At 52.9% G+C, this 23,677-nt stretch overlaps 7 protein-coding genes across 7 annotated transcripts; 3 read left to right on the plus strand and 4 right to left on the minus strand.

The window, feature by feature from the left end:
- Positions 1-215: 215 nt before the first annotated feature.
- Positions 216-1,172, minus strand: GUITHDRAFT_146029 (hypothetical protein; the record flags this gene model as incomplete). The annotated part of the gene is made up of 1 exon (XM_005823013.1): positions 216-1,172. One exon carries the CDS (start codon positions 1,170-1,172, stop codon positions 216-218), a length of 957 nt encoding a protein of 318 aa, XP_005823070.1.
- A 665-nt stretch (positions 1,173-1,837) lies between these two features.
- On the plus strand, positions 1,838-9,382 carry GUITHDRAFT_165826 (hypothetical protein; the record flags this gene model as incomplete). Its single annotated transcript, XM_005823014.1, has 34 exons — positions 1,838-1,968; positions 2,098-2,211; positions 2,264-2,327; positions 2,374-2,437; positions 2,496-2,707; positions 3,118-3,154; positions 3,203-3,236; positions 3,300-3,330; positions 3,493-3,564; positions 3,609-3,683; positions 3,729-3,770; positions 3,993-4,041; positions 4,085-4,235; positions 4,637-4,743; positions 4,864-5,068; positions 5,218-5,280; positions 5,303-5,352; positions 5,423-5,491; positions 5,542-5,615; positions 5,662-5,739; positions 5,785-5,847; positions 5,898-6,201; positions 6,246-6,398; positions 6,446-6,520; positions 6,573-6,597; positions 6,657-7,508; positions 7,558-7,872; positions 7,928-8,141; positions 8,203-8,370; positions 8,419-8,464; positions 8,529-8,698; positions 8,744-8,851; positions 8,895-8,963; positions 9,158-9,382. The coding sequence occupies 34 exons, from the start codon at positions 1,838-1,840 to the stop codon at positions 9,380-9,382; spliced, it is 4,509 nt and encodes a 1,502-aa protein (XP_005823071.1).
- Positions 9,383-9,507: 125 nt separating this feature from the next.
- On the minus strand, positions 9,508-10,122 carry GUITHDRAFT_117762 (hypothetical protein; the record flags this gene model as incomplete). The annotated part of the gene is made up of 1 exon (XM_005823015.1): positions 9,508-10,122. The coding sequence occupies one exon, from the start codon at positions 10,120-10,122 to the stop codon at positions 9,508-9,510; it is 615 nt and encodes a 204-aa protein (XP_005823072.1).
- Positions 10,123-11,778: 1,656 nt separating this feature from the next.
- Positions 11,779-14,060, plus strand: GUITHDRAFT_90077 (hypothetical protein). Its single transcript, XM_005823016.1, has 9 exons — positions 11,779-11,840; positions 11,893-11,942; positions 11,992-12,072; positions 12,177-13,258; positions 13,305-13,355; positions 13,411-13,524; positions 13,571-13,608; positions 13,658-13,715; positions 13,764-14,060. Exons 2-9 carry the CDS (start codon positions 11,900-11,902, stop codon positions 13,773-13,775), a joined length of 1,479 nt encoding a protein of 492 aa, XP_005823073.1. The 5' UTR covers positions 11,779-11,840; positions 11,893-11,899; the 3' UTR covers positions 13,776-14,060.
- Positions 14,061-14,071: 11 nt separating this feature from the next.
- GUITHDRAFT_117764 (hypothetical protein) lies at positions 14,072-15,885 on the minus strand (the record flags this gene model as incomplete). The annotated part of the gene is made up of 2 exons (XM_005823017.1): positions 14,072-15,391; positions 15,451-15,885. The coding sequence occupies 2 exons, from the start codon at positions 15,883-15,885 to the stop codon at positions 14,072-14,074; spliced, it is 1,755 nt and encodes a 584-aa protein (XP_005823074.1).
- Positions 15,886-19,070: 3,185 nt separating this feature from the next.
- GUITHDRAFT_117765 (hypothetical protein) lies at positions 19,071-20,585 on the plus strand (the record flags this gene model as incomplete). The annotated part of the gene is made up of 1 exon (XM_005823018.1): positions 19,071-20,585. One exon carries the CDS (start codon positions 19,071-19,073, stop codon positions 20,583-20,585), a length of 1,515 nt encoding a protein of 504 aa, XP_005823075.1.
- Positions 20,586-20,828: 243 nt separating this feature from the next.
- Positions 20,829-22,242, minus strand: GUITHDRAFT_155326 (hypothetical protein). The gene is made up of 7 exons (XM_005823019.1): positions 22,157-22,242; positions 22,020-22,109; positions 21,840-21,973; positions 21,579-21,750; positions 21,403-21,534; positions 21,291-21,353; positions 20,829-21,041 (listed from the first exon to the last, which is right to left on the minus strand). The coding sequence occupies exons 2-7, from the start codon at positions 22,095-22,097 to the stop codon at positions 20,952-20,954; spliced, it is 669 nt and encodes a 222-aa protein (XP_005823076.1). The 5' UTR covers positions 22,098-22,109; positions 22,157-22,242; the 3' UTR covers positions 20,829-20,951.
- Between the last annotated feature and the right edge of the window lie 1,435 nt (positions 22,243-23,677).

Here is a 23,677-nt window from a genome sequence, read left to right on the forward strand (position 1 = left end):
CATCATCATCATCATCATCATCATCATCATCATCATCATCATCATCATCATCATCATCATCATCATCATCATCATCATCGTCATCATCATCATCATCATCATCATCATCAGCAGCAGCAGCAGCAGCAGCAGCAACTGTTGTCAGGAATATCTCACTTGTTTATCAGGGCGTCAGTAAAGGGGGTGATCTTGTGATATCCCAGCCTGAATTCACTTCAGAGAGGAGAAAGAGAGTCAAGGAACAACCGCAGGAACTCGATGTTTCCATCTTGAAATACTGACTCTTTCGTTTGCATCATCTGGTACTCGTCCTTGACCAGGAAAGGAACCACGTTGGGAAGGTCGGCGAACAGTTGCTTCATAGCCTCTGATGAGGTGGCGAGGTGAGGAGGAGGAGGAGGAGGAGGAGGAGGAGGAGGATTACCGGTGTAGTTGATGCTGACAGCGAAGAGCACAAGAGCAAAACTCTGAGCATAGAACCGAATGATGCTGGAGCAAATGAGATGGTCGCCGAGTCCGAGATGGTGATATCTTGCAGACAAAGTGAGAAACATGAAGAGGAGGAGGGGGAGGAGGGCAGACATGAAGATGGTCTTGTGCTTGATCAGAGGAGCAGTCCAGAAGAAGGAGTTCTCCCCCTCCCAGCTCTCCTCCTCCTGCCGTAGGAACACTCTGAGCTCGTGCACGACCTCCGACGCCTCGTGCTGCGGGAACGATTCGGGGAGCCGGGGAACCAAGTCGAACTCGAGCACGGTTCCGGAGGAGCTGTGCTGTGAGCTGTTGGCGAAGACCTGGAAGAGCTTGACCATGTAGCTCTGCAATACCACGTACTGCTTGTTGTCCTGGTCATACTCGGGTATCGTCGACCCATGAAAGATTTGCAGGACGGGAAACTCGTCGAAACCGTCCCACTCCTCCCGCGGGACCTCTCTGAACTCGCATCCCCGCCGGCAGAAGTCTCCACAGATGACGATCTGAGCGCTGACGGAAGATGACTTGTTGGCCATCTCCACCCGATGTCCATCTGGATGCCTGACAGCGATGCGAGCAAGGGCGCCACCCTCCTCATGCTGCTGGCTGCAGGTGACGTTCTGATGTGCCCGGTGCGCGAGAACGGAGGGATCAAGCAGCACAAGCAGAAGGTAAGCCGCGAGCCGCCATGACATTGCCATCCCCATCACATCGTGACAGTCATGCTGAACTCTGATCCATCCCCCGACATGGTCTGCCCGCCCAGGATTGGAGAAGGGACAGGATGTGTGGAGGAGGGGGGAGGAGGAGAGTAGGAGGAGGAGGAGGAGGAGGAGGAGGAGGAGGAGGAGGAGGAGGAGGAGGAGGAGGAGGAGCGGGGAGGGGGAGTCCTGATGTAGGAGAGAGCGAGCTAGATAGCGAGAGTGTCAGGAATGAAGGGGACGTGGGGAGGATCGTGACATCAGCCCGAAACGCGCGAATAGAAAAAAAGTAGGACAGGGGCAGAGAATCGGATGCGTCCGTCGGGGAGCGGCAGGAGACTGGAGGCAGACGAGAGGAGAGGAGATGGAGGAGATGAGTGGAGTGAAGGTAGGGAAGAAGGTGGAAGAGTGAGTCGAGGCAGGGAGGAAGGGAGGGGAGGGGAGGGAAGGGAGTAGGGAAGGGAGTAGGGTAGGAGGAAAGGAGGGAGGGAAGAAGGGAAGGATTGAGCGGAGGGGGGCGAGGAGGAGGAAAAGCAACAAGAAGGAGGAAGGAGGGATCCTACCGTATTTCTGAGCGTCGCAGCATGGTAAAAACATCCGTATCATCTTGTCGTTCTTTATCGCCTCTGCAGGAGGTGTAGGGAACATCGAACGAGAGCAAGACGATGGGAGCATGTGGACTAAGAAAGCTACCTCTCCGCATCCTCTGCATCCTCTTCCTCCTCGCTGATCTCTCGGGTGAGCTCTACCTGTCCGTGCACCTCCTTGACGAGAAGCCCCGACCTTCGCTCGTCAGGTGTTGTGGACGCGTACCCCTGTGGTACTCTCAACCTGGAGCACCCGTCCGCAAAGCACTGCTTCCCTCCGGGAGTGCAGAGGCACCATGTTTGCTGCGTCGACATCAGGCTGTCCAACAACAGCACAGGCAACAACTCCTCCTGCAAGGCCTGCGGCTGACGGTAGGGCTTGCAGCCTCCCTCCACCTCAACCTGCTGGAGAAGCGGATCAAGGAGGCGTCCAGCCCTCAGAGCTACTCCTGGTGAGCTGCGATGGGTCAGTGAGGTCGGCGACGCCTGACGTGTGTGGGAAAGGTGCACCTGCTCTGTTGACATCTGCGAGGGACAACTGGGTGGGAAGGTGCTGTGGATGCTGCAGGTGTTGCCGCCTGCTCGCATGCGGACCTGAACTTGAAGGATGACAGCCTGATGGTGCAATGCACATGAACAATGGAGAACTGTTCAAGATGGATGAAGACAAGCTGCCAGGTAGTCGGAAGAGGAGTGGGGACGATAGCAGAGCAGAAATTTGATATGTTGGATTCAGGGAAAGAGAGCAACGTGTTGTTCCCTGGATTTCTGATGAGCAACCGGAGTGTGGATGAATTGATCAGGGCCAAGCATGGAGAGATAAAGCAGTTGAAGTTTCAGATCAAGAAGATGAAAGAGCCCAAGAAGATAGAGAAGAAGAAGAGAAAGGACAATGCCAAGATGAAGGACATGTCTGAATCCGATATAGACGAGCAGCAAGAGATTGAGGTGATGTCTCCAGTGTTCTTTCCCTTTCTACTCCACCATCAAGAGAGTCAATAACATCATCATAATCATCATCATCATCTTCTTCTTCTTCTTCTTCTTCTTCTCCGTCATCTGCATCATCATCATCATCATCTTCTTCTCCTTCTTCTTCTTCTTCTCCATCATCATCATCATCATCATCATCATCATCATCATCATCATCATCGTCATCATCATCATCATCTCCACCATCATCATTATCATCATTATCATCATCATCATCATCATCACATTAAAGTTGATACTCTCCTCAGAGTGAAGAGAAGATCGATCTTGGGGTAAAGCTCGCACCCCTCGGGAGGACTGACCTGGAAGAGCTCGTACGATGTCTCCCTCTCATCCTCTTTCTGCTGAACTTGATTCCTTCACAGGTTGTGCAGCTGGTGTACAAGTACGACGGGAAAACAGGTGACCAAGAAACTTTTGCTTTTGCAACTCAACTCACTGGATCATCAGACATCGGAGACGAGGTTTTAGAATTTGCACGCAGGTGCTTGCTTACACCGTTGTGACATGTCCGCATGCTCTGTACTGATCGAGATCATCCGAACAGGCCCTTCGAAGTCGAAACTCTGCAGCAAGAGGTACAACGGAACGACCGTCCCCTGCTCTCCTCCCCCACCTCGTCAAGCTCGAACGTCTCCCCTCCCCTCCTGCCCATCTCCTCCACCTCTGAACCATCTCAGCGAGTCTTGTCGTCTGATTGTCTCTTCTTGTACGCTTCAACTCACTGCTCTCACCATCAGATCCAAGGTCTTACCATGGCGAAATGTTTGCCGAGAGTGTACAAGCAAGAGATGTCCAAGTTTGCAGATAAAGTCAGTCTGCAGAGCAACTCGACGTTTCTCACTCTTCCTCGAAGGCTCTCAAGTACGCGGAGGCTGGAGACAAGACCAATGCACTCAAGATCGCCGATGTCCTCACCAAGTCAACCGCGGTCTTGGCAGCATGCGCGCGTTGTTGAGTATCTGACTTAGAGCAGTCGCTGTACCCTGATGAGCCCGGAGAGCACATTCCCTCGCTGGTGAGAGCCGAGTACTTGCAACGATGATGATGATGATCATGATGATGGACATGATGATGATAAGCTGATTATGAGTTTTCGATGATATGAGGACGGTGACGGTGTTGGGCAGTGGGTGCTGATTGAGAGAGTGTGGGAGGAGGTGGTTCTACTTACAGAGAGCTCAACGGAGAGGAAGAAGGTGAGCAAGTGAGAGCGAGGGAGAGATTGAGGTGCTTGCAGATCGAGAGCTTCTTGCAGCAGCAGCAGCAGCAGCTCTCAGCTTCATACGGTCTTATTCTTGCTTCTCTTCTCAGAGACTGACAGGGTCCCAGGCCCTCTGTTCAGTGACGCCTTGCGACGTCTGCAACGTCTGGAACGAAGCTCGGAAAAAGACGTTATGAGCGATCACAACTCGTTCTTCAAGAGATCCAAGATAGGCAAGTCACAGTCCAAGGCAAACAAGTCCAAGAAGAAGAAATCCTAGTGACTTCAACGTGATTTGATGCAGAAGTAGAACCAAAACCACTTCGCCTTCTCTTCTTATCCTTCCTTTACTCTCATACAACGACGGTCGCTCTAGTTCTATCATCTCATCGCAGAACAGCAGTCCTGTACGCAACCCCCGGCCTCGCTGTGCTCCCATCACTGTACTGGTTGATCGTTGCTCCTGCTCATCGTCCACAAGTCCTCGTTGCTCCTGCTCATCGTCCACAAGTCCTCGTTGCTCCTGCTCATCGTCCACAAGTCCTCGTTGCTCCTGCTCATCGTCCACAAGTCCTCGTTGCCCCTGTTCATCGCCCTTCCCTCTCCCCCCCGCCCCCCGCTGCCTCCTCCGACCGACCACGTAAAAATCTTTTCCCTCCCCGGTAGTTTGTGACTACCAGCAGGTGGAGGGTCAAGGGCAATAGGAATAGTCGCAGGACAAGGCCGAGGGAGGGCAAGGGAGGAGGGGGAGGCAGTGAAGGCGCGGGGAAGGGGAAGAGGAGAGTTGGTGAGGAGACCGAAGGGAGAAGGGAGGAGGAGATGGGGAGGAGGAGGGCAAGAGAGGAGGTTTGTTGAAGTGTAGGATGCGAGCAGGACTAGGTCCCTCGAGACTGATTCTTTGCTCCAGATATGTCCGAAGCTCTTCGCTCCCGCGCGAGCTCTGCTTCCCATCGTGTTGCTGATGGAGGGTCGGAGGACGGGGCAGGGGTGTGGAACGGAGAGGAACCGCAGGAGGGCGAAAAGAAGATACAAGATGGGTTCGACGTGAAGCGATTCCGAAATGGAAAATACTCCGGAGAATTCAAAGATGGAAAGATGCACGGGCTTGGAAGGTCAGTGAATGTCTTCTTGCTGAGACTGAGGAGTATGAGAATGAGGAGGAAAGAAGTTGTTGGTCTTTGAGATAACGAAGATGATAGTGATAGTGATGCTTCTGAGGATGGAGATGGAGATGGAGATAAGGAAATGAGATTGTTTTCAGATTTATCTTCAACAATGGAGATGTGTACGACGGGTACTGGGAGTGCAATGTCATGCAAGGAAGGTCAGCCTCCTGATTGTCTCAGTTTCTCTCGTGAACTCGATGAAAGAGGAAAGTACAAGTACGCTGATGGGGGTGTGCTGGAAACAACGTTTGTCTTCGGTTGTCATCCATTCTAACTGAGAATGTCCTGACGCTGAAGCAGGAAGACGACATGGAGATGGAGTCTACTATTCAAGAACAGGAGATTCTTACCTCGTGAAGTATCAGAATGGTTGTCATGAAAGATTGCAAGTGATGTTGAGCATCTGAATGTCGTGGTAGATGAAGAAGAGAATCCAATCCAAATCCCCGACGATACAACACAAGAACCCAAGACAATGGCGTCAGCGACACAAGTCATTTTCATCTTCTTTGTGTGGATCGGCTCTAACAATCGTCAAGGATGCTATCGCCCATCTCCCACATCAACAAGCGGACAAACAGACAAGTCAAAGAGAACGCAGTAGATCGTCTACAAATGTGTTGAAATTTCTCCTTCTCGTCTGCAAACTAAAAGATGTTCAGGTCTCCTTTGCCCCAACTCTCAGTCGAGCACAAGAAAATTCATCTCTGAGCGGACAAGAGAAGGTGAGCGTTGCTCATGCATATGAAACCGATGTCTTTATGTGCTTTTATAGGAGCCAATACAGCCAACACACAAGTATCAACTACAACAACAACAAGTGCAGGACCATCAACAAGAAGAAGCACCACAAATACAACAAATACAAAATCTACAACAAAATCTACAACAAAATCTACCACAAGAACAAATGCAAGAACAAGAAGACGAAGAACCAAAACCACACCTCAGAGAAGAATATGGACATGATGAAGAAGCGGGGCACAAAGCGAAATTGTTAATTTGCGATTTTGACTACCTGCCTTCGACTCCTCCGAGCACAGCTTTCTTCTGCATATTCAGTATCCCCCAACTGGCAGGCAAGAAACGTTGAGGAGAGAGCAGGGGTGAAGGTTTGGTGCAGACATGTACGCTGATGCTGATCGTCAAGCGAGCATTGAAGACAAACTCGTAAGAGGTGACGTCACCAGCGGGAGCACCGGAGGGTCTGACAGACATGCAGAGCTGTCGCACGTGATGGGCTGCAACTTCGAGGAGCTGAGAATCCTCGAAATGGGTAACACCTGACGTGACTCCTGGCCTCGCTGACGAGTTGACGTCCAGCTGACGTCCAATACGACGAATACTTGAGGAATCCTGGAAACCCTTTCCCAGCTGACGTTGAGCTGTCTCCCAAAGGTGAGAAGAGATTGTATCTCACGTGGAGGGAATGTTTGACTCGATGGCTCAGATTCCGTCGTTCACCTGGAGATCAGGTTGGTTGCGATGAGCGTGAAGATGCTTTCTTGTACAGCCCTTGACATTGTTTTGCCAGCATTGTCCGACTTTTCTGCTCGAACCAGCAGATCAAGTCGATGCAAGAATCTCACCTCCGGAAGCTGATTCACTTCCTCGACAACAAGAGAAGTTTCTCGTTGGACACCAGCACCCGATACCTTCGACACCTCAAGTTTGTCGCCGTGGAGCAACAGGTGGTGCAGGCCAAGGAGGAGGGTGAGGCCAAGGAGATCAGATCGCTGCAGCTGCAGCAGCAAGCTCACATGAAGCTCCTCTGGTCTCAGGCCTCCTTGAGAACTCACGGCCGACCCTCCGTGAAACATCCGTCGTCTCGTCTCGCTCAAGAGGCGGTGCAGCCACAGAACGCGGAGGAGATGAAGTGGGTGGTGGCGAAGCGTGCGGGGCTGAGCTTCTACCTCAAGACTCTCTTGGTCAGCAAGTACGACCGTTGCATCCTGCTGGAAAACCTGCGAGCTGACGAGCGAGAGGTGGAGGTCCAAGTCCCGAAGAGCGCTATCCTCTCTCAGAGAGTGATCTGCCTGAGATCGGAGCAAGCAGGGCTGCAGAGAAAGTCCATCCCCTTCACGAGCCTCAAGGAACTGAAAGAGGATGAAGAGAAGCTGACCAAGCTGACGATCAGGCTGGCGGGATGGAAGAAAGACAAGGAGATCTACTTCGAGAATACTTCCAGCAAGAAAGAGTTTGTGGATGCCGTGATGACCTCATGGAAACCTGAGAGGAACGACCTGGACAGCATGATCCTGACAGACTCTGATCCCAACGGATCTTTCATCACTGCCGTCTCCTTCCACCCTCCCACCCAGACCTCCATGCAGCACATCATGGCGCACGTTCAGAAGACGGGGAAACCACCTTGGGAGTTCGACGGGTGAGCTGAGAATCGAGCTGGAGGGGTTGTGACGGGGCGAGCTTAACAGGAAAGGGCATCCGAAACCATTCGACAAGAAGATGTTTGTAGGAGCTGTTCCCATCAAGATGAGGTCTGCAGAAACCAGAAGCAACTCGGCAATCCCAGAGAACGCGAGGAGTCCTTCCCTGGGTAACTATCAACTGACGTACATGAAGAACGAGCCCAAGCTGCTCAAGAGCTTCTACGGGGTGACGGAGCAAGACCTGGTGGAGGATGACGATGTGACCGTCCACGACGGGACCATGTCGATCGCTCGATCTGCCACCATCGCGAGCTCGAGGAAGCACGACGCTTCAAGAACCATCCTTCCTCACTCACCAACGTGACTGCAGCTGCTCTTGTTCTGCTGCCTGCTGCTGTGACGCGTGCATGCTCAGGTTGGCCTCCCGTGAGCTTGAGCAGGGCGGCGACGCCTCCTTGAACAAGAGCTACTCTTTCGCCCCATGGGAGCACATCGTGGCTTATCGGATGATGAAGAAGATCGAAGCAGACCGGCAGCTCAAGACGGACGAGGTCAACAAGGCTGTGGAAGGAAAGTTTGCAGAGAGGCTGTTGCTGCAGTCGGTGAACAAGAAGCTGGCTGACGAAAGGGTGAGGACGACTCTCAAGGGAGAGGGAGAGCAGGCGGGGGGTAGCTCATACTTCACTACAGGAGAAGAAGGAGAAGAGATCTAGGTTCTACCACCAGAAGGTGATCAAACACGGGGTTATCCCGACCAAGGCTGTTCTGGCCGAAATCGCTCAAGAGATGAAGTACTACGACGAGAAGGAGCGATACGACAGGCTGATGGTCATCCAGGGGTACGAGTCAGACGTGCAGGTGACAACCAGCGCTCCTTCTCGACCTCGGGCCCTCACGAGCTTGTAGATTGCCTTCCCCGTTGGTATGCCCCTGTCCTTCGACGAGGTCAAGGGTGAGACCTCAATCGTAGCTGAGCAGCTGCTGGGATCGACAGGCTCACTTGCGGTCCTTGGCAGATTTCGTCGCTATGAACAAGACTGCTAAGATCAAGAACTACTTCTCGCTCGCTGGGGCTCAAGAGGAGGAGCATCACGTCCCCGTCAAGCAGGCAACTGCCAGGACAGCCTCGATGCAAGACAAGCAGCACGTGCTGGAGCTGCTGGAAGATGGAAACAAAGTCCTCCTGGTGATCTCCTGGTGATCGTTGTAGCGGCTGACTGGTTCCTGTCAGATGTTCAACGCCGAGCGCGAGTTTTTCACTGGCCGTCTTGTCAAATTTTGGTATCTTGACATGATAGGTAAGAGAGTGGGGACAGGAGGCAAGTTCGACCAAGCACACGTAAGAGCTCAAACTTTTGTTCGGCGATTTGAACTTGGCGCAGAGGTGGAAGTTCATTTACAACGAGGAAGTCATTTACATGCAGCAGAAGGGTCCAGGAATGACCATCCAGGTACCTGCCGTTGATGCTGCATTGTACAATCTGGTTGCATCGTATCCAAACTTCCATCTACCCTGGAACTCTCCTACACTCTGCTCTCATCCCTGCTCTCCTCTCACCCTGAACCTCTCTGCCCCCTTCTTCTCTGTCCTCTTCTTCCTGCTCCCCCATCTCCCACTCTCCTCTCTTTGAACTTGAAGATGCAGTTCCACGGACTCTCCTCCCGTCTCAGCTTTCACGTGGAGCAAACTCTGTCAAGCATGTACTTCATGCAGGACGGCAAGCACGTGGCGTCAGCATCGCACGAAGGTCCTAAATGGGTCATCTCAAGGGTAGAAGAGCTTGAGGTGTCTGCTGTGTTCTTCCACGCTGCCGCTGTTGTTGCTCTTGATTTCGCAAGCTCGAAGAAAAAGATGATTCCGTTCCTGTAGATCGAGCTCTCCCTTGCTCCCCTCCCCCCCTCCTCCCTTTCCTACCCTCTCTCTCTCTCGCTGTTGTACAATAAACTCTACTAGTAAACGAACAATCGGATGCGAGCTGGAGCAAGGAGGAAAGGTCACACATGGCGTGTATAGAACCCCCAGTTGATGGTGAAACTTCTTCCCGCTGTGCTCACACGATGAATCCATCCCGCAGGAAGGTACAGGATATCTCCTGGTTCTAACAGCACACGCCTCGCTTCCTCCGTAGCAATCTGCGCTGGATCGATCCAACCTGACATGCCCCCTGAGAGATCAGGGCGAGGAGGGAGCAGGTCGAACTGCTTGAGAGAATTCTTCTCGTCCCCTCCAAACACGTTGAGAACCACTTGATCGAACCCGTCCGAGTGCCACTCAGCTACGTTCCGGTGGGGCGCCTGCATCAATGACATGTAGCAACGAGTCTTGAAGTAATCCTCCTCTCGCATGCAGGGTAAGGGGCAATGGCTCATGGCCCCGTCTTGGCAGAAGTCAACAAGATGGTCGCCTCTTCCGTTGCTGCGGTCCGTAGAGCTAGTCTCAAGGTACCCAAACTCCCCCTGTCCACATCGCTGGCTGAAGTCACTGAACCCCATCCGCAGAACAGACGTGTCAGACGTGAAGACACGAAACTGGGGCCGGCAGGATGGGCTGAGCTGCTTCTCCTTCTCCTCGAGGGATCGTATGTACTCTGAGACCTTGTCCCCTGTCATGCTGCGATCAGGACAGATTCTTCTCAAGTGAATGGGTTGGTCCCCATGGAGAGAAATTTCTTGCTCAGCCATTTCCATGGACAATCCCTTGAGGACCTTAATCCTGGGAGTGGTATCTTCTCCCTTTCGTCCATCGTCTCGTACGTGATCAAGTTTCCTCTGCTTCTTACAGGATGTGGGAACATTCTCGGATGAATCTTCCCTTGTCCCCTGACATTTTCGGCTTTCCTGTGCGGTTTCCATATTTTCTCCTGTTACTTGTCCCACGTGAAAGTTATGCTCATGATCTTTCCAACTCGTTCCTCAGATCACAAGTACACCGAGAGTCACGGAGTTGTTCATCAACTGCTTTCCAACGATGGACAGGACGGGAACATCACTTCATCCAAGTAGATTCGCCGCAAGATTCCATCTCCTCTCTACCTCCTCGTCCCTCCCTCCTCCCGCTCGTCGTTGAATTCCAACATGGAAAGGACTCCCCGACGATTTTAAAACATAGTACAGGTCCAAAATTACTCAAATATTAGGAACACCGTACAATATGTGAACAGTGGGGGTAATTTTGAAATCTTATAAACATATTAAAGTTTTACTGGTACAAAGTAGTTAAATTTCAAATTATATACAACTACTTGTTAAAAAGGGCGGGAGAGCTTCCGGCCATTCGACCACCCCACCTCATTCCCGTAAATTGGACGGACCCCAGGAATTTACCATCAAGACAGCACATGGTCCAAAAGTACCGGTCCTTTTAAATTGATTTCAAGGAATTCAAGGGGGGTGAGGGTCAGTACCCCACTGCCAGAAAGCCACATTCCTCTATACCTCGAGCTTACATCCCCGAAAACAAGTACCCCCCTATTTCCCTGGTAAAAGTACCCCTGTGTAAAAACTTATCCACCCTACCCCCTCAAAACTCCACGGACAATCACAGACCAATGCTGACATGGACCCCTTCGCCCAAATTACAGTACCCTACCCGGCTATCTTACCATGGAAACACCGAATGTACCCCTATCCCTTACCATCACTACCGGTCATTACAGTACCCACCGACACTCTGACTACCCCCGCCCGAATCGTCGCACCCCACCTCTCCTGCTCTGGATCGTTCTATCGGCGCCCTCTATGCACAAGTAGCCCCTATCCTCCGTTCCTTCCATCCGCCTCCTCCGCTGACTCTTGCCCTTCCTTCTCCCTGTCTCTCCCCCTGCCTCCCTCTTCCTGCCTCGTCCTCCTACTCCTTCTCGTCCACCTGATCCCTCCCATCTCTCACCCTTGTCTCTCCCTTCTCTGAATGTGTGTCAACTCCTCTCCTCGGAACTCCCTTCTCTCCCTCCCTCCTCTCTCTCTCCCCCTCCTCCCCCAGCTCTCCCTCTACATCGATACCTCAATGCCTCTTCAGATCTCCCTTTCTCGTGTAATTCCTCGTCCTCCTCCCCACCCGCCCGGCTCCGCCTATCGCTCCTCCTATCTTGTTTTCTCGCTTCCAATATCTTCCTCTCAGCACGAGTTGTATTCCAAGTGATGCCCGTGTCTTGCATTGCATATGGATCTCAGCCATCATCGTGATGAACGCTCTCCCATTTCGACGCTGGTGGTCAGGAGAATGAAGCTGATTGGTTTCTTCACAGTTGAACCATTAACATTCTCAAGTTCGGGAGAGGGCTCGTAAACAGGAGGCGCTGTCATACTGTGATCATCCGGTTTTTTTCGGGGTGAGCCCTTTCCTGCTACTGCACGTGCGGCTCCTCACTCACGTCACGCCAGCAAGGCGATGCAGTACGACTACGACTTGCTCGTCATCGGTGGAGGATCGGGTAGGGGAACCGGCCGGTCATGTTAAGAACGACTCACCTCCTGTGGCAGGAGGTCTAGCCGCTTCCAAAGAAGCTGCTGCTCTCGGTGCCAAGGTCGCGGTTTGCGATTATGTCACACCGAGTCCCAAGGGTACAGATCTAGCTGCTCCCCTCTTGTTGCCTTGGCCTTCGTGACTTCGCCCTCCCCCTTTCGCCGTCCCCTGTGAAGTTTCGCTGTGGTTGACTCATGTGCAGGAACAACTTGGGGGCTTGGAGGAACATGCGTGAATGTAGGATGCATTCCGAAGAAGTTGATGCATCAGGCTTGCCTACTGGGTCTAGCGGTTGAAGACGCGAAATCGTTCGGTTGGAAGCTGCCGGACGAGAAGACTCACGACTGGGAGACGATGGTGAACAATGTGCAAGACTACATCAGCGGCCTGAACTTCCGCTACCGAACGGAGTTGCGCACGAAGAAAGTTGACTACCTGAATGCCTTGGCGGTTTTTGTCGACGAGCACACCGTTGAGCTGACAGACAGGAAGGGAAACGTCTCGAGGAAAACAGCTGAAAACTTCATTGTGGCTACAGGCGGAAGGCCCAAGTACCTTGGCATCCCAAATGAGATGGAGCTCTGCATAACATCCGACGACCTGTTCTCCCTGTCTTCGCCACCAGGGAAGACTCTGGTTGTGGGAGCTTCCTATGTTGCCTTGGAATGTGCCGGTTTCTTGAGAGGCCTCAACTACGACACCACCGTAATGATGCGCTCGATTCCTCTTCGTGGGTTCGATCAGCAGTGTGCCGAGATGATCTGCTCCTACATGGAGGAGGAAGGGACCAAGTTCATCCGTGGGTGCATTCCAGCCAAGATAGAAAAAGCCGAATCTGGGAAGATCAAGGTTTTCTGGAAGCCAACCAACGGCGGTGATACCATGGAATCTGACGAGTACGACACCGTCATGCTTGCGATCGGGAGGTATGCGCTCACCGAGCAGTGCGGAGTGCAGAACGCAGGAATCAAGACGGACCCGTCATCCAAGAAGATCATCGGGACAGGCACGGGCGTCGGTTTGACCGAGCAGAGCAACGTTGACCATATCTATGCTATCGGCGACGTTCTTCATGGATACCCTGAGCTCACACCCGTGGCAATCCAAGCTGGTATCCTTCTTGCACGCAGAATTTTCGGAGCGAGCAGCAAGGCGATGGACTACGAGAAGGTTCCGACAGCCGTCTTCACCCCTGTCGAGTACGGATGCGTCGGTCTGAGCGAGGAGGACGCGATCGCCCGACATGGTGAGGAGAACATCGAAGTTTATCATCAGAGCTTCAAGGTCAAATCTCAATGTCTCGCTCCCCTGCCCTGAGATTCTCTCGCAGCCGCTTGAGCTGACTGTCCCGGGACGAGGAGACAACGCAGGATACCTCAAGGTCACTGCTCCTTTCCCTCTCAATGGGGAGCTGCTGATGCGCCTGTGTTGGTCAGGTGATTGTGGATAAGAAGGACAACGAGAGGGTCCTGGGGATGCACTACCTCGGGTGGGGTGCAGGAGAGATCATGCAAGGATTCGCCATCGCTCTGAAGCTAAGAGCCACCAAGGTGACGCTGTTGCCCAGCACTTGCCCCAGCTGAGTCGGACATGCAGGAGGACCTGGATGAACTCGTTGGCATCCATCCGACAAGGTCAGTCAGCACTCGTGGGCTGGGCCGAGCCTAGCTGACTCTCTGGCAGTGCGGAGCTGTTCACGACACTCAAAGTGACTAAGAGCTCCGGTCTTGACTTTCGTCAGGTTCAGTTTGTGACAGTCGCGATGGTTTCGCCTTGACCCCTGACGCAGGCCGGTTGCTGAGGTTAAGCTGCTGCCAGACTCGATCTCTTAGGAGACGCTGCTGGAGATAAGCAAGGCGTCTCCTGGGAGAGGTTTGGCAGCAGGACGAGGAGGCAGAGGCCCACCTGCTGTGCGCGATTCTTGTCGCATTCCGGCGGGTTTGATCACCTCCCCGAAGCCCAAGGGTTTGCATGCAGAGCAGCATGCAGCTATGAAGGACAAGCTTCAAACGCTACGCGCAAGCTTGACCCGAGACATGCCCATCACTTTGACTACGTTTTTATAATGTAACGGTTCATTGCCCACACCCCCAGCCCCTAGAAGATGAACTTGTCTCCGTTAGCACCCTCCCATTCTTCACTGTCGTCGTACGCTCGGGCCGTGAAACCGGTCTGCCTCTCGAGATAGCTTGAGAGGAGCGACGGTCGCGATGAGGCGGGTGGTGGGCCATGCCCGTTCACCCCCGCACCGTTGACCCTCAAACCATTCATGCCGTACCCGCCGGTCCCGCTGCCAATCAAGCCAACGCGTTGCGTGCCCACGTCATTGTCGCCAAGTCCTTTCAACCGCTTGAGCTCACTCAACGCTGCGTCTCTTTCTGCCGTCACACGCTTGAGCTTGTCCACCAGTGAGAGCTTTTCATCGTCGTCCCCGTACCACTCAGGGTTTCCCTGTATCAGCGCAAGCTTCATTGCTAAACTGACCGGTGACTCTCCGTCGCGCGACCATTTTTGCGCCTCTGCGAGTTTACGGGCAGAGTAGAGTTCAAACTCCTCTTGGAAGATTTCCACGAATTGTTCTCTCGTGATTCTCCTGTCCTGTCCGAGCTCCACATTCCGAGTGATGTACTGGAAGTCATCGAAGCCCAACAAGATCATCGGGTCTGTGTGAAATGCTTTGAGGCCAGTCTGCAGCTCTGAGAAGGACAAGGAGTTCGAGCCAAGGAGGTCAAGCCTGTCAAATACTGAGTCAACCATCTGCTCAAAGTGATCTGCATTGTCAAAGACAATCAGCTTGCTGAGAATTGGATCGAGCACACGGATAGATTTGTCTATTCCCTGCCGATTGTTTTCAGCTTGCTTCTTTCTTATACCCTGCTCTTCCTCGTTCACGCATCGAATGAAGTTGTCGAGCATCACGGCAACGACTACGTTGAGCAGAATCATGGAAGAGATGATCATGTAAACCACAAAGAATATCATTACAGTCTTGTCAGATGAAGAAAAGAGAGGCCTGGCAACTGAAGATGCCCACGCATCTCCAGTAGCACACTGGTACATGGTAAAGATGGCGAGTTCAAAATTCCCAAAAAGATCAGGTCTCCTTGTACCGTAGAGATCCACTGAGATGATCGCGAACATGGAGGTGACGATGACAAGAATCAACACTGAGTTGAGAACTGGCAGCAAACTGCCAAGAATCGCATTGAAGATGACGCGAAGATGTCTCATCCTTTTGAAAAGCTGAGCTGCCCTGAAAACTCTCAGCATTCGCAGGGTGGTGAAGGCAGGCACTTTAGGTAGTGCCAGAGACAGCAGAGAAACGATCACGATTACAGTGTCAAAAATGTTCCACCCATTGAGCCAAAATTTCATCCCATACTTCCCTTTCCAATTGACAAAAATGTTGAGTGCAAGCTGATAACAAAGTCAGCGAGGGGAGCCAGGAGAAAGAGCAACGAATCACGGGCACGTACCTCGAAGGTGAAGATAGCTGTGAAGATGATGTCGGTCACATTGAAGACTGTGCTTGCTACTGAGTCGCTGGAAGGAGTCAACTCTGCCTGAACGCAGTTGAGGAAGAAGATCGCCCCAATAGAGAAGCCAAAGAGCAGCTGGAAGGCTTCCGACTGGTACATCCTTCTCATGAAGAGCCGAAACTTGGTGAAGCTCGAGAAGAGCGTGTCGTGCAATTTCATCTCATTCATCTGGTTCGACACCTTTTGATAGCACTCGAGCAGCTGTGCTTCCGTATGAAACCGAAGAGGAAAGCTCCTCCCCTGGTTCAACCCCTCATTGTCGGTGAATATGATCAGGGCAGGGAAGTTGGAGAAGTTTCCTTTCTCAGCATCCGCCTGCCTTCTCTTCAGCAGAGCAATCGAAGAAGTCGAGTGGCTCTTTAAATCCTCCATCTGCGTGATTTCTTGCAGAGAAATTTTGGTCACATTTCCGTCAGGTTCATCGTCGTCTACAAAGGCAAGGTACGAGCGAGTCAGCACTAAACTCTTGGTTTCCCATGGATCTTTTGTGACATCATGCGAAAGGAACAAAACTTTGCTATGGTACAGGACAGGCTCACCAAACCTGTCAGCCAGAGACTGAGACCCACTCCGTGTCCGCTCTTGAGAGCGATTCTGAACCTCAAAGCTCATTGTTACAACCTGCTGGTGACTTGCAGCGAGGATCAATGAGTTCCTTTCCTTCTACTTGCTACACATCTTGGAGATGAGAGGAGACAATCCTGTTTGAAAGTCCTCGTCCTTCAAAGACTTCGAATGTCTTGGGCACTTCGGGGGGAAAGCTCAAGCATTCAATTCAAACCTTGAAAAATTGCTCTATGGTCAGTCAGCCTGCAATGAATAAGTCACAAAAACCAATGAGAGATCATCATTCAGGGAATAGCAATCCTCTTAGCACAACACCATTACAAACATCTCAGCCCTTGCAGATGCACCTCAATGCGCCCGAACTGTTCTCCAGGGGACACTTCACCTCTGGTTTGGACTCATCCTAGTTCTGGACGTGATATTTCCACTATCTTCATCTGTTTGACCTCACTGTATCATCAGACCTTCATTCCTTTGATTCTCGTCGGTCTCATTCCAAACCTCCTACCTTATCCTTTCAACCTACACAAGGACATGGCGTTCTCGCCTGCGAGCACTTGTCCGCATTTGTTGATGGCGAGTCAGACTCTACATAACATCCTCAGTTCTTCCTTCCTTCAAGAATCATTCCCCACGTCCCTATCCCTTGCTGTTCCCCCCATGACCGCGCGCTATCTTCATCCCATGCTCTGTTCCTACCTCGCGCCCTCTCATTCTCTCATTTCCCCCACTGGACCTCGTCTCTGCTACCCCTGCTTTTCCCCATCCTAAGCAGGAGAAGGAGGGGGTAGGTTATTGATTATAGGAAGCAGGGGTGGGTCGCAAGGGGTAGCCAAGGGTCCTCAGATGGGGGGTAGTCAAATGACAGGCCTTGAAGGTACTGAAAGAGGCGAGGTAGCTCATCTGAATTCGTGGTGGGTGGTAACAGATTGGTTGAGGAGGGTGGGTGGTCCGCGATATTAGTGAGGCGACCCGACCTTGAAGGTACCTCGTGATGGGGTGGGTATCGGACATAAGGGATTATGGGGGGTGGGGTGATACACGATTTGGGTGGTAAGGGGTAATCGAAGCCCAAATGACCCAGGTTTTACCCATGAATTGCACTCTTCAGTACCGGTGTGTTTGTTAAAGGGGGGGTCCAGTCAATCTTCCAGGGGGTGACAAAAGCAATCTGGTCGCCGTCAAGATACTAAGGGGGGGGGGGGGGTAGGGGTAGTACAACTCTAGGGGCTCCAAGGCTCCCAGAGGTGCAGAATTTTCAACCCAGGTGACATACGACCATCAGATTCGACAGTGAGGCTTTCATATGTACAAATTATTGCTTCAAATTTCAAATACTAAATGAAATATTTCAAACATGCCCACGGAAATCTGATTCGGCGAAGGGGATCTGATTGGGGAATGAAAGTTAAATTTTTGGGTACTCCATCGAAATGTAGCTACCGTTATTTATCGGAAAATGGTAATAATTCAGTACTGTGGGTTTAAAATGTACCCCCTAGAAATCATTACGGACCAGTACAGAACTATTACTACCAGTGAACTTGTCGGTACTGCCAGTACCTGACTCCCGCATTCTGGTAGTACCTGAGGTACATTATTCCTTGTACCATACGTTAGTATGGTGATTCTACTGCAGATATCTCCGACCGGACTTGTGAGGTCTAAAAGTTCCGAAAGTCATGCGACCGCCGGGCTACCACGGTACCGTGACACTGAGTCAGCTCAGAGGCTTTACTCAAAGTTAAGTCAGAGGTGTAGTACGGTACTGACTCTGTGAGTTGAGTACTCATCAGTGACGCCAGCCTTACGGTCACCCGCGGCGCGGCCGGTCGGACGCCGAGCGGCGGCACAGGCTGCCCGGCGCTGCCGGACTGGCACCGTCACCGGGTAAGGCTCCGACTCGCCCGGGCCGCCGGCCGCCGGCCTGGCACTGCGGACTGCTGGCCACTTTGAGGCTTCAATACTCAAGTTATGTTTTAAGCTAAAATCATAAGATCAAAATCCGAGTACTACGGCGAGGAACTGTCAGTGAACTACTACTCAAAACTCCCGAGTCCGACGGTCGTACAGCCCGGCCTGGCCCAGCGGCACCGTCGGCTCGGGTGATGGAACGTATGCCAGCCGTGCCAGTCAGATAGCTAAACCAAGACGACTTACATGGCGAGGCGGCATGTCACCGTGCTGTGTAGTACGTGGGACCGTGACGAAGCCTTGAAGAGGGGGCTTTCCTAGCCGTCCGCCTTGCTAAGGTCCTCTCATGTCTGGGTGCTTGGGTTTCACATCCTAGCATACAGTCTATCTCTCATGTGCTCCTCAATTCTGGTTTGTGTGCATTAAACTCGGTCTTGAGCAAAAACTGTCTTGTTACAACTAAGGTCGATGCCACGGTGATATCTGCGTGACTTTGGACTAGTACAAGTCTAACAAACTTCAATGTATTCCGTCGGGCCAGCGTGACTCGCGGCGGCCTACTGCCCGCCGGGCCCGCACTGCACGCGGCACTGCACGACGGCGAGAACCGTTGAACCGTTCGGAAGAAAAAGACAGCGAGAACCAACACCCTGTTGCCAACTGCTGTCCCCCAAACTTAACTGATACCTTCACTTAACTGCGCGCAGGATTTCCCCATGCCAGCGATGTCGCTGTGGCCGCCGCCGAAGGAATGAGACGCATACCGGAACGCACCCGCGATAATGGCAGCGAAGGACAGGGATGCCTTGAGCTGACGAAAGATCCTGGACCGGATGCGTTTGCAAGACTAGTGACTCTCCAGCACCCCCGACGGTTCAGTGACAGCAGTGTCTTCGGGAGCCGCTGATGATCCGAGCCTCGGCGAGCGAGAGGGTTTTGCTCACAATACGGCAGATCAACGATGAGCTTGCCGGGTAGCCGCAAAGGAGGCGGAAGAGCAATGGTAGACGAGAGGAAGTTGAGAAGGAAGGTCAGACACGAGAAAGCTTGATGTTCCTCCCTTGTCCTTGTCATCGATGACGATCAGGATCGGCTACTACTGCTTGCTCGGCCTCTTGGTCCCTCTGGTGATTGACATCTCTGTATGCGCTGGCGCCTTCCAGGCTCCAGCTTCCCCTCTCGGTGCAAGAGCTAGAAGTTCACTGCCATCATCCTGCTGCAGTGCCAAGAGGCTGGAGGAAGGTCGGGAGGATCCCCACAGGATCTTCGTGGGGGGGACCTCGTACCAGGATAGGGCGTCGCTCCTCCGTGCATACTTCGAGCGAGCAGGAAGCATTCGTCAGGTCGAGCAATCTTCACGAGGATATGCCATCATCTCCTTCGAGGACGAGGCCTCTTGGTCTCGTGCTCTGTCCCTTCCCTGTGACGAGAGTCTGTTCAAGGAGATCCGGCCAGCAAGACCTCTCAGTCGAAAGCACACTGACGACAGGAAGGCGGAGACTGCAGAAGTAGAGGAGGGTTACGATGTTGCGTTGCTCGTGCCGTACACTCATTCTCATCGGGTTAGGGAAATGGTCTCTGAACTTCTTGGCTCCTCCCTCGACCACGCAAGCATCGTCCCAGCCTATGAAGAGCGGGTGAAGAGAGTCAACTTCGTCCTCCTCAGGCTCCATTTCCCAGCTTCAGCATCCTCTTGGAGCTTGCAGCACCGAACGGAGCAGAGTCGAAGGGCAGCAGATGTCATAGTTGAGAACGCAGCGATGCAGTCCGTGATTCATCGCGTCTTCATCCTGGACAGGGAGGTGGGGAAGGCTGTGGGAAGCCTGGAGGAAGGGCTCTTGTGTCTTAGCAGGCAGATCGCCTACTGGAACTGCTCTCGTCCTGAAGCAGGAGGAGAGGCTTCTTGCCAGAGCCTTGGAGGGTGTCACCGGCGATGCTGGTGGAGGGACCTGGCTCCTGTGTCAGTCCGAGTCTCGTCATCCCCTACCATCTCCACACAGCTCTGCGTAGAGTTCCTGGAGAGGAGGGGTGTGGCATGCTCTCCTCAGCACTACAACCTCATCGCATCCATCGTGCAGCTGCCGGGCAACAAGTTCTATACAGGAGTTGCCGAGAAGACAAGAGCAGTGGACCAGGTTCAGGTACCTCAGCTGTCTCCAGTCTCTCGCGCCTTCCTCAAGCTCGAGGAGGTGTTTGTTCGCTGGAATCAGCCTCTCCCTGCGAGCATCATGGCTCTCGATGCAGGAAGTGCCCCTGGAGGATGGAGCAAGTGGCTCGTGGAGCATAGAGCTAGGACGGTGATTGCGGTGGACCCAGCAGAAATGCTCTACAGGCCGGAGAACGAGCGAGGGGAGGGCGAAGACGGCGGAGAGAGCGTCTCTTTTAGGCATATGAAGATGACCTTGCAGGAGAGTATCCCAGTGCTGCAGCGGGAGGGATTCAGATTCAACTTGTTCGTGTCTGATATGTACTTGAGCCCGAAGATGTCCGCCGTCGATGTTTTCAACGAGGTGAATGACGATGATGATTGGGAGGAGGAAGATGAGGAGGACGTGAAGGAGATGCGTCAGACTGAGGTTGTCGTCTTGTAGGTCGCTGACTCTGGCCTTCTCCATGACGGTGCTGTTGTGGTTTTGTCGCTGAAGGGGAACGAAGTAAGTCAAACATGACCTTCGATTCATCTCCTCGTCCTCCCCTCGCCTCACATCTCCTGCTACACTCGATTTCTTCTCTCAGCCCATTTGACCTGCTCTGCAGGCCAAGGGACATTCATCAGCTCGCTTCGATGCTCTCATCTCAAAGCAGGTGGAAAAGTTCTCTGCAAGATGCTCCCACGTTAAGGTGATTTACCATCAATGAACGAGCTCAGCTGAGGCCCAGCTCAGGTTTACCATCTGCTCTCAAACAGGGTACGGGAGAGGACCATTGTAGGGTACTGGGTACATTGAAGGAAGTGCTCAAGACATACATTGCTGGAGAATGCGGGCAGCTAGTCTCTTACCCTCCGGTGATGCAAAGGAAGGAACTTTGATAGAAGAGACGTTGTGCTGGAGTTGAAGGGGTGCCATGTCAGGGCCATGAAGGGGAATCAAAACACATGAACACTGAGAACAAGGAAACGAGGAGCGAGAGATAGGAGAAAGCAGCATGCATGTTGAGAAGACATAAACATTGCAGAAATCAAATGAAAAGAAAGGCGTGCAGGATCGTAAGTGAGGAAAGACCAGGGGAAAGGAGATCAGGAAGGGAGAGGGCGGAGGGAGGTGGAGGGAGAGGAGGGAGGAGAGGAGGATCACATCAATCCTCGAGCTCGACGGGGTCAACGGTTCTTGGGCTTCAGTCTCCACAATCACAACTGGCTGTTGGGTCGTCACCGGAGGCTCGAGAGCATCGGAAGCTTCTTCTCACCTTGTCAAACACCAGCTGGGCAAACCAAACGCCTGCCTTGATGTCCACAGCCAGAGCTGGCCCTCCCTTCCCCAGCAGGACGCAGTTGGAGACTGTCCCGTCAGGCCTGAAGGTCACGTGCGCCAGCACACCCTGCAGAGGCTCGTCAGCTCCCGCGGTCGTGAGATTGTCGCTTCCTCTAGGACGAAGGAAGTGAGAGGCCGGGCGGTGAGGGAAGGGCCCTTGAAGCTTCCTCGCTTGAGTGAGACGATCTTGCGGGAGTACACGTCTCCGGGCCCGGTGAGGTTGAGAATGGAGTGTCCTGTCGGGCTGAAGGCAGCTGAAGAGATGAGCCCCTGGATCATCCTCCTACAGGAGCAAGGGCGATGAGAGGAGGGCAAGAGGAAGGCAAGCGAAGATGTGAGAGGACGAATCGAAGGAGGGTGAACAGGACTTACTTGCTGATGAACCTTGTGTCACTTGCCGGATTGATAGAGCTGAAGTCAGGCGATTCAAGATGGAGCTTTTCCATGCTCGCATCCTCCCTGTATGAGCCGCCAAAGTAGTAGGAGTAGGCTGAAGGCAACCAGACCTGGTGGGCGTTCAGCTGAGTTCAAGCTGCATGATGGCGATGCTACCATGACGATGTAGACCGCAATGAAGATCATCGCCGCCCTTCTGAGCTTCGGGTACCAGTTCGAGTAGCCGTCGTCCATGCCCAACATGAGCTGATACAGCAGCGTTACCAGGAAGACGGTTAATGCAGAGGATTTACCCTGTGATAGTTTGGCAGTGGTCTTCGCATATACCTTATTTGATCTCTGACTGCGGCTTCAAACCCAGCACTTGCATCTGCTCCTTCCAAAGACTTGAATGTCATTTCAATACTTTGCTACGCTTTCTTGTCATCGCTCTGTCCTTAGCAGGACCTCTCTCTGGCATTCTTCAATCATATTATCCTTCTAACAAGCACATGTGCCGGGACGATAAGACAAAGAATGATGTTGAGATCTTTGTTTGTTTTAATCCTCTCTGATCTTGGAAGTGTGATCTTCTCTACCTTGGTGTCTCCTCCTTCTCTCTTCTCCGCCCTGACCTCTCGTCCTCCTCCCTCCTTCAACTCGTCCTCCTCTCGTCCTCCTCCCTCCTTCAACTCGTCCTCCTCTCGTCCTCCTCCCTCCTTCAACTCGTCCTCCTCTCGTCCTCCTCCCTCCTTCAACTCGTCCTCCTCTCGTCCTCCTCCCTCCTTCAACTCGTCCTCCTCTCGTCCTCCTCCCTCCTTCAACTCGTCCTCCTCTCGTCCTCCTCCCTCCTTCAACTCGTCCTCCTCTCGTCCTCCTCCCTCCTTCAACTCGTCCTCCTCTCGTCCTCCTCCCTCCTTCAACTCGTCCTCCTCTCGTCCTCCTCCCTCCTTCAACTCGTCCTCCTCTCGTCCTCCTCCCTCCTTCAACTCGTCCTCCTCTCTTCTCCCCCCCCCTTCTCCCTCCTCAGCTTCTCCCTTCCCTCTCCCCTCGCATAGGCCCCTCAGGCAACCACATCCCCGTCATTTCCCGGGCCCCGGCGATTCCGGCTCCCGGGAATTTCAGTGATGTCAGCACAAATCTATCAGTCCTCGGGTTTGTTTGTCGGCAGCTACAATGCAGGCAGGGATTGGAGGAGGGAGGGAGAGAGGGAGGAGGGGGAGGAGGAGACAACAGGGATGTTGAGAAGGAGATGGTTGGTTCAGCCCTAAGAGGAAATGAGATGTAGCAGGAGAGTCAGGAGGAGAGGATGCGGGTATGGAGATGACAGGATAGCAGTCGGCGTGAAATGGGTAATGCAATGAAGCTGAATTGCTTCCAATGGCCGCATGAGCTTCTTGTGAATCTTGTTTGTCTGCAGGATATCTTGGAGAGTCTGATGTGAGACTGCAAGCCATCAGTGGAATCCAGCACCTTCCCTAATGGAGGCAGAGCACAGCTCTGCTCGCCAAGGTCTGACGAGGCTGTGGAATGTTGTCTGCCGAGTTTTGAGGGAGGGGAACCTTCTCGACAACATCTTCGGCTCATGTACACGATGTCTTCCTGTCAGAGGCGATCGACAGTTGAGCACAGTCAGCTCGGAGTCGAACTATTCAGCCATCCCAAGTCAAACAGAGAGAAATTTGTTGGCGGCGGAGGCTGCGCAACAAGGTGGAGATATCTCAGTCCCTCCTCAGCTGCACAAGTACTTTGAGGGGGAGCGCGAGGGTTCGAACAATGATCAAGATCCCTTCGAAGAAGCAGGGCAGCAGTGCAACATTTGTGCAGGAGAAACG

This window comes from Guillardia theta (genome assembly GCF_000315625.1).
Source record: "Guillardia theta CCMP2712 unplaced genomic scaffold GUITHscaffold_115, whole genome shotgun sequence".
Lineage (NCBI taxonomy): Eukaryota > Cryptophyceae > Pyrenomonadales > Geminigeraceae > Guillardia > Guillardia theta.